This window comes from Sander vitreus, chromosome 6 (genome assembly GCF_031162955.1).
Source record: "Sander vitreus isolate 19-12246 chromosome 6, sanVit1, whole genome shotgun sequence".
In the NCBI taxonomy this organism is placed as follows: domain Eukaryota; kingdom Metazoa; phylum Chordata; class Actinopteri; order Perciformes; family Percidae; genus Sander; species Sander vitreus.
In genome coordinates, this window is record NC_135860.1 from 17,987,844 (window position 1) to 17,996,586 (window position 8,743).

Consider the following 8,743-nt stretch of genomic DNA (forward strand, 5'->3'; position numbering starts at 1 on the left):
ATATGGGTGACCTAAGATTCTCTATACCGTCTCTTGTAAAATCAACATTTTGAAATATTATTTTTTGCTGTTGAAATAGGCTACATTGTATGTGTAACTTTTTGACACACCTACACCACTAAGTGCAAAGCCTGCCGCCTGCTGGTGAAATACAGGCAACAACAAAAACACGCAACAGCATTGAACAGCGTTTATTGCATGACAAACCAAAAAGAAAAGGCAACTGAAACAACGTTTTGTTTTGGAGTCTAAAACCTACGAGGGAAGCGTCCATTAAAAATACATTTTAGACGACTTCCTTTGGGGTGAAAAACATGTTTTGAAGCTTGAAATCTTCCAGTATTCACGGTGCCATGGCTCAGAGCTCAGATGTAGCTCAAACCAATCCGTGCGCTTGCACATACGAGCAGTTTGACCGATTACACATCGCGTGCGAACTAACCGCTTCTCGTGACAGCGGGACAGATGCTTCTCAGGCAAATGCTGCCTTCACTGCAGGAAGTGTAACGAAGCAGCACGGCGCATGCTCTTGTGCCTCTCTCACAAGCAAGAGGATGAACTATCCCCAGCTGTAAAACGGTAAGTAAAACTACGAAAATATGCTTTAAAGTAGCAGGTAGTGTTTCGGAGTTTTAGTGTAGACTCGGTGGGTTGTTGTGCACCCTCTCTGGGACGGGGGCGCGCGCCGTCGCACCGTTGTTTGCCGGGGTGTGCGTGCTGCCGCACCAACAGACGTCAGTTTGAGGGTGAGAAAGGCACGCAACTGTCCATGTAGGAGTTGGTGATCCAACAAGGGCTACTTGAGTTAGTGTAATTCCTAATGACCATATAGTCCAGTGGACACTATATACATTTGACCAAAATTAGTTTATTATTTCTCAACACCTACATTTCCAGTAATTAAGGACCTTATACTTTATAATTTAACTGTAACCTTTTCAGAAATGGTATAGCATGTAACCATGTAGCTACTTAACAACAATGACAGCAGACACAACGAAATAACTGTGATTTAATGATTTGCCTAATATGACTTGTTAACAGCATACTGCAGATTTGGCTACATTTGGGGTCTTTTATTGGTACCATACTTTCAAGAAAAGTGGCCTAAATGCAACAAAGTTAGATAACACAGTGCTGATAAGATTTGATTTGAGAATTTCACTCTATATAAATTAAAAACATTTATGTCCACTGTGGCTATTGCTGCCCCGTTTTTATTTTTATTTTTTACAATTCTGGCCTTATAAACCCAGGTTTTAGTCAAAACTGTAAGCTGTTGTCGCATCATCTAGTATAATATGTGCATTCTCAACAGCAATATAAGAAGCAAGTCCTGCCCATGTGAGGATTATGTAATTTTAAGCCCAGTATGGTTACAGTTGCATGCCAGAAAAGACTGTGACTTGTGTGTGCATTAAATAGTATCACTGCATGCATGTGTGTGTGATCTGGATGTTAACATGCGTGCTCGGCCCTCTCTGCGTGCAGCTCTGTGGGGAGGGGTGATGGCGGATGCTGAGGTCGCTGTGTCTTCAGGGGATCTCATGACAGTGAAGGAGGAGGAAGGGGAGTCCAGTGGCAACAACCATAAGACTCAAATCATCCTGCACCTGCAGCCCATCCTGCATGGGTAACACATGTGTGACACAATAGAGAGGCAATTGTAAACAAATAGATAGATTTGTATAAAAGAATAGACAGTTTTTTTTTATCATGATGATAGTTTTTCTCCTAAGAAAAGCTTATGACATTATTCTACATCACTGCGGTTCATATTCAGTTCAATGCAGGCTTACGTCAACAAATACAAGAGTAAGCTATGTGGAGAAAAAGCAAACCACTGACATTTCAAAAAGGGTAGATATGCAGTAGCTAATCACATATTTTGCTGTAAAATTCAGAACTAGTCCACTCTCAGTTTGCATTAAATTGTTATTCTGTAAAACATGATAATTCTGTCGCCCTCTGCAGGTTAAATGATGACATTGCTAACACTAGCACTACAGTCTTGGCCATAGAGACACATCATGGTATGTGACATTTTCCCTTCACTGCTGACATTAAACTACAACAGGAATTCCTGTGAATGCTGTGGATGAAGCAACCACATTGTTGATACAGTATACTTCATTATACTTTGATTAATGAACGTATTGCTTTGCTGTTTAGTGTATAATAAAATTCCACACTGTCGCTGCAAGTGGTTGTGTTTTTGGCTTGTGATTGTTAGAAGACAGTAAAGCAGGAGGAGAGGAGATTGAGTATGGCTACCCCATCACCTGCGGAGACAGCAGAGCTGTGCTACTATTTAAGAAGTTTGTTTGCCCTGGAATCAACGTCAGATGTGTCCAAGTAAGTTTACTTGGTTAACTCAAGCAGACATGATTACCTTTACATTTTGACCGTCATATATGTCTTATTCCTTTCTCCACATACTTTAAAAAAAACATACGTTGGGTTGTGTTCTTCTTTTACAGTTCAATGACCAGCTCATCACTCCCAAGCAGTTTGTACATCTGGCAGGGAAAGCCACTCTGAAAGACTGGAAAAGGGCCATCAGACTGGGAGGGGTAATGCTCAGGTAGACTTGTGAAAATGAAACAAAAACACTATGTTTGTCTGTCCTCTTCCTCATAGCTGCTGACTGATGCTAACTGTAAATCTGCATGCCCTTTAATTATTTTGTTGCATTGGGGTTAAAGTATCCGACTTGAAACACCTCAGTCTAATGAAGTCAACAGCATATCTCATTCATATAATTTGCACTTGCGTCAAGTCTGTCTGCGTTGGGGTTTGCCAGCGCATTCCAGAGGTAGTCGGTAAGCAGCGTTATTATGATAGCAGGATCAAATAACTCGCAAGCAAGCTGCTGACTGAAACTCACCCCTTTTATCATGTTTGCACTTGTACTCAGTGTTACTGTGAGTCAATATACCGGCTCAATAGGCAATATCTGCTCTTTTCATCTTTATTCCTCCAGAGGTCAGTTCAATGGGCTTTGTGTCAAACAAACCTCTGGAAAGCTATCGAGATTGTTCAACAAACTCAATCCACACTTTTCTTGGATACTCTGTAGTGTTCTTTTAACCTGCCTCCCCCCTTCGCAGGAAAATGATGGACTCCGGCCAGATAGATTTCTACCAGCATGACACCGTGTGCAGCAACACCTGCCGCAGCACTAAATTAGATGTGCTGATCAACAGCACGCGGCTTCCTCCGGGGACCTCAGTGCAGCTGAGCCCGTCATGTCTGGCTCTTGACCTGGTTGGAGGACAGGTGCCTCCCCTGACAGGTAGATTTCAGTTGGCATTTACTGTTTGATGTTTTTTTTCTCCTACATATGCTTGGGCTGCTGTTTTTTTTATTATATGATTGAGACTATGGAGAAAAAAAATCTTTGAAGCCATCTGGATATGATTTAAAGTAATTTCTGACACAAGCTGTCGGAGCTCAAGGACAATAAGGAACTAGGAAATTAACTGAACATTAAAAGCAGTCAGATACCTTTTCATAAACAAACCCGTTTCCCTACTGAGAAAGCACTGCACAGAAAAAAATATAACAATAGTAATAATAAAAACAATTGAATTTCCTTGGCAGTCTTCCTCCTGCCTACTCATGTTCAATGGAAATATGAGATGCACTCTATTTACAGTATATCCCTTTTTGTGGTCATTCAGGTGAGGCTGTGCATGATGCTGTAGAGGTAGAGGAGCCTTTGGAGGAGAAGTGCAATGCAACAGCAGAGTGGAACCCTGGTCCAGCCCGGGAAGTAAATCACACAACAGCCAACGGACATGCTACGAAGAGAAAGAGAAATGACACACCTGGTAAATATAAAAAAGTATACACAGGTGCTTGTTAAACAGGATGAGATTTGAGATTTGAATTGACTGATAGGACAAATATATTGACTTTTAAGGCTGAATCAATGAACCTTTTTTGGACAAAACCAAGGAAATAAGAGCCCTCTATATACGTCAGCCTTATTTAGCATTCATCACGTAATATCTGATACTGCACAATATGCTACACAGCAGGAAACTACTCACCTGCAGTGCTCCACTGTGACTTTGATAGGAAACACCACATGTTCTGTTTAAAAGCTTTGTAATCCGGTAGTTTACTGCAGTTTTGTATTGGCACATCATGTTCTAACCTCAACTGTAAACTCATGGAAGTTGCGTTTACTTCTGGTATTAACCACTTTGTCAGCTGAACAAGGGCAATGTCCTGGAGGTAAATATGGAAAGGTTATAAGATACCTCTCTCTGTACTATTGGAGGAGACACAGGTTCAGCCCACTGACCTTTAGTTCTCCAGAGGCAACGCATTCGTAAGCCATGTCCTTTTAAAAGAGGCAGCCCTTAATTTGCAACTGTCTATCTTGGTGGATAAAAATGTTAAGTGGTGAGGAAAAGAAACTCAGATTCGTCATTGCATGAATGATGATTGAAAATCTGCAGAAAAAACAATTGACAACAACTGTGCATATTAACATCCCACTACCTGCAGTCTGTCTGTCTGTGGTGTCTCGCCTCTCGCAGCCACTGCTGCTTGACACCTCTGATACATGGAGCCAATGAAACCTCTGAATCTGCAGTTGTGGGATGGTCAGCCATTCCTAGCAGACTGACCTTAAAAAGTTGCTGACCGCTAACAGGCAGAGAGTCACATCCCTTTATATTACCATTGACGACATCTGACATTTTTAAATGCGGCTTTTTCTTGCAGGGGCCTAATCTTTGATTTAAGGGCTTTTAAAGGTGACCTGATTAGGCATATTTCCAGCTGGACCACAGTAGGTAAAATAGCCTCAAGTGATCATTTGTGTGAATGGCAAATTGCAATGCACCACTGCACAAGCGGTATCACTTGTCACAAGGCTTAAAACAAATTGACAACTCTCAGGAAACAGACTTGCTCCTCTATCTCCAGAAATGTGTTTCTTTCCATTAGTGTACCGTTCCGACATGGTGAAATACATGAATTATTCAGGAATATTTTCCATGGGTATAGTGCATTTATCTTGACAGAAATTTAAGCTAAGGTGAGAGTGGGCATATTTCTTTCAAGATAAGATATCAAAGCCCCTCTGACATTTTATCACTCTAATATACTCAACTTCTATTTGGCTCAGTTTTGTACAGATCCCAAGTAATTTTTCAGTCTCCCTCCAATCTGTCCTGTCCTTCCTCATCTCTTTCTAATCCATTTTCCTGCTCTTTCCTCTCTACCTCTATCACCCATTTAACATCCTTTGCTGCACCTCTCCCATTTCCTCTGTCTTGTTATATCTTTTTTTTTATTGTTTCTCCAACCCTGACATCTTTCTATGTTTCCCCTACTCAATTTATTACGCTCTTTCAAACCTTTTACTCCTCAAATCTCCCTTCCAGACATTTCTCTGCCTCCATACTCCTTCTCATTTATCCCACATTTCTTATATAATTTGCTTTGCGTTGCTTATTATTCCCATTGTGTCACAAACAAATCACCTCTATGATGCCACTTTCTCTTATTTCTCTGAAGCACTTTGTCATGTTTTCCCCACATATCATAATAATGTCCCACCAAATTGACCTTCTCTAGATGGAGTACTGAGCCTGTGGAAGGGTGTGGCAGACTCGGGGCTGATGGGCGAGGTTCTGACCAGTCTCCAGACTGAATTATTAGCCACTCTTAAAGGAGTGGAGGTTCGTAGTGAGAAGGCCAACCTGCAGGAGACGGGTGAGTGGGACTGTGAAAAGAATTACTCTCAAGTCAAGTCAGTCAAGTAAAAAAAATGTAAATCAAATTTTACAATGATTTTTAATAAAGGCTCCGGCAGCTAGATCTAGTTTGAGAAGGAAATTCATGGACATTGATTAAAAAAAAAGGGGAAAAAAGTGGTTTAGAAATGATGTGGACAGTCGTATCAATCATTCAAGCCTTGTAGCTGACTCTTGATGATTTTGTTTTATCAGATGCCGTCATACTTAATTCCCTGTGTAAGATGTTTGGCCTTTTAGACTCAGTGAAGCAAGCTCTGGACCTGAAGCGCAGCCAGGATGAAGAGAACAAAATCCATAACAATGTTTATGGTGAGAAAGCTGTTGATGCAACGCACGGTACATACAGTGATATCTCAGTTGATTATATCAACTAATATGCAATTTTCCCTCAGTGCCGGATGAGATGTTGGAGGAGCGGAGGAAGCAGGGATCTGATAGAAGTACCTCCTGCAAAACTCTGCCCTTGAAACACCTACGACTTCACAACCCGTCAAACAGCCGGACCCACAACTTGCTGTCTCCCGTCAAAACAAGCCCAGTGATCCAGCCTCTCTCTGCTACCGGTTTATCTGCTGCAGCTTACGCTCAGCTCACCATCAACCATCAGCTCGTCTCCCTTTTCCATGGCTCCACTGGGCAGCGCCACCATGCCAGAGCTGGCAGAATGGACAGGGACGGCTATAATGCCCCGCTGGAGAGGGAGCATGAGCTCGGTGAGACAAGGAACCAGGACAAGCTTTGCAGGCTGGGACAGGAGGGCATGGAGGGAGAGGACACCTCAGGAATCCACAAAGAGCCTGTACAGAGGACTGTTAAGTTTGAAGAAGACCATCACCTTAGAATCGAGGAGGCAGAGGAGACGGAGGGCTTGCATGATATTGAAAAGGTGGTTTTAGGAAGAAAGGCTTCAAAGAAACATAAAAGTAAGTGAAGGAGAGAGACGATCCCAAAAGGATGCTGGGCTAAGTGAGGGGATGTGCCTGAGACCTGAAGACTAAACGTTACTTGGCTAAACTGTACTTTTTTTTCTTGTATTCTCATATATATACTGTGGTTACTGGTGTTAACATGCACAGATTTGTTCTTGCATTGAGACATTTGAGAAGAGCATTTTGGACATGCTTTTCTAACATAGAGCTAAAATGATTCATTAATTAGTAGACTGACAGAAAATGAATTAGTTTGATAATTAGTTGAATTAGAATAAGTCGTTCTAAGTAAAGTAAATCTAAGTAAAAATCCAAAAATTGGGTTTTGAACTGTTGGTTGAACAAAATATGAAATATTTTGCAATATGAAGCCATCACTTTGGGTTCCGGGAATTTGCCAATGGGCTTTTTTTTTTTTTTTTTTTTTTTTTTTTTTTTACTGTTTTCTGATATGTTATAGACTCAAAGTGATTAATCAGCAATACATAGTCAGCAGTTTAATTGATCAAGAAGTAATGGTTAGTTGCAGCCCTAAAACAAAGACATCTCTTGTCTATTGAATATAGTATATTAGGAACAGTACTCTGTGTAAGTGTTTCTAAATGAAAGTCAGATAAATATAATATTTGGTTGTATTTATAATCTTTGGTGATAACATTTTCCCTCGTCTAAAAGCAATTTGCATGTCTTTGTGACACATTTTTCCTCATACTTTTATATTTAGTTTATACTAGTATTTGTAATTGAATATTTTGTGAGTTACACTTGTGTTGAATCTTATTATTATTATTTGGATTTTGTGAAATATGTCTCACTCAGGCTTGTATTTAGGCCCTTGTTATAATGCCTAAGACCTGTCTAAGATCTATGCACCCGGCACTCCCTGTCTGAAGAATAAATTCTTCATTTTTGACAGTGAGAACTATTTATAAAGTATTGTGACTGTTAATGTGCTGTTGCTTTATGCAGAGTTTTGCTAAATAAAACTAAATACATACAACATTGTCTGTCTATCTATCTATCTATCTATCTATCTATCTATCTATCTATCTATCTATCTATCTATCTATCTATCCATTCATCCAATCACTGATGTCAAACAATCATTTTCTATTTGACAGACGGTTGAAATTGATTTTTGTGATATCACTGTTTGGTGTGTGGCCAGTAGTGCACCATGCTTTAAAGTTTTACCTCACAGATAGCAGTGTAGCAGCTGTCCTGTGAGTCACTGTTCATTTACTTTTGAAGCACCGCACTGCATGCAAAGTGATAAACAGAGACAGCCTTTGACAACTTCCCTCAGAACTAATACTATGTTATTATAAATTCATGCACAACACTGCCTGTGCAGATGCAGTTGTTTGTTATGGGGTAATGAGTGGCAGCTGATGAAATACTCGATAAAATGTCTTTCATCGTAGTGCAGCTGTCAGCATCATGTGGATGCCAGTCCTGTTGTTGGATTGGAACAGTGTTTTGCAACATCCTGTTCGGTTTACTGCAAATTAAACTATCATGCAGTTGAACGGATTCAGTTTAAATAAATTGCTACTCTGTGCCTTGAATACCAGTGTGCAAAATGGCTGCCATGCATCAAGCAGGTGTAATTACAGGTGTTAGCCTGACAAACACTGTGCTCCTTTGGTTCAGTTAAGTAATTTGCTGAGCAATCCATCGTTCATCTGTCATTCGGAGCTAACAACATTAGAGACTGAATTGTGCACTCATGTTGGAAGCCTTAGATTTCCACACCTTTAATGTTCGCACAGGACAACAAAATGAATGATGAATAGCCTGCATAATGGCATCTTGATCCAATTGGGATTCCTGGATCCACAGCTAAACGTGCCAGCCCAGCCATGTTTTAACACCAGCTTGGTTCATGCAGAGCAGTGGCTGCATCAGCACTTGTGACAACAATTTCAAAGGTGAATCTCAAAGCCTGTGTAATGTAATGATATACGAGAGAACACCTCGCAACATCGGACTAGTGTCCCACAACTCAATCACTCAAAAATACACAACTCTAAACGC

At 40.6% G+C, this 8,743-nt stretch overlaps 1 protein-coding gene across 3 annotated transcripts; it reads left to right on the forward strand.

Moving 5' to 3' along the window:
* Positions 1–159: 159 nt before the first annotated feature.
* On the forward strand, positions 160–7,700 carry LOC144519834 (glucocorticoid modulatory element-binding protein 1-like). Of its 3 annotated transcripts, none has more exons than XM_078253279.1 (10): positions 160–579; positions 1,492–1,633; positions 1,975–2,033; positions 2,237–2,355; positions 2,481–2,584; positions 3,111–3,295; positions 3,684–3,833; positions 5,596–5,733; positions 5,970–6,086; positions 6,170–7,700. In XM_078253279.1, exons 2-10 carry the CDS (start codon positions 1,509–1,511, stop codon positions 6,706–6,708), a joined length of 1,536 nt encoding a protein of 511 aa, XP_078109405.1. In that variant the 5' UTR covers positions 160–579; positions 1,492–1,508; the 3' UTR covers positions 6,709–7,700. The 3 variants fall into 3 exon arrangements, with proteins under 3 accessions (XP_078109405.1, XP_078109403.1, XP_078109406.1); XM_078253277.1 differs by having other exon boundaries at positions 161–579; positions 2,234–2,355; XM_078253280.1 differs by lacking the exon at positions 160–579 and having other exon boundaries at positions 1,577–1,642; positions 2,234–2,355.
* Positions 7,701–8,743: the final 1,043 nt, after the last annotated feature.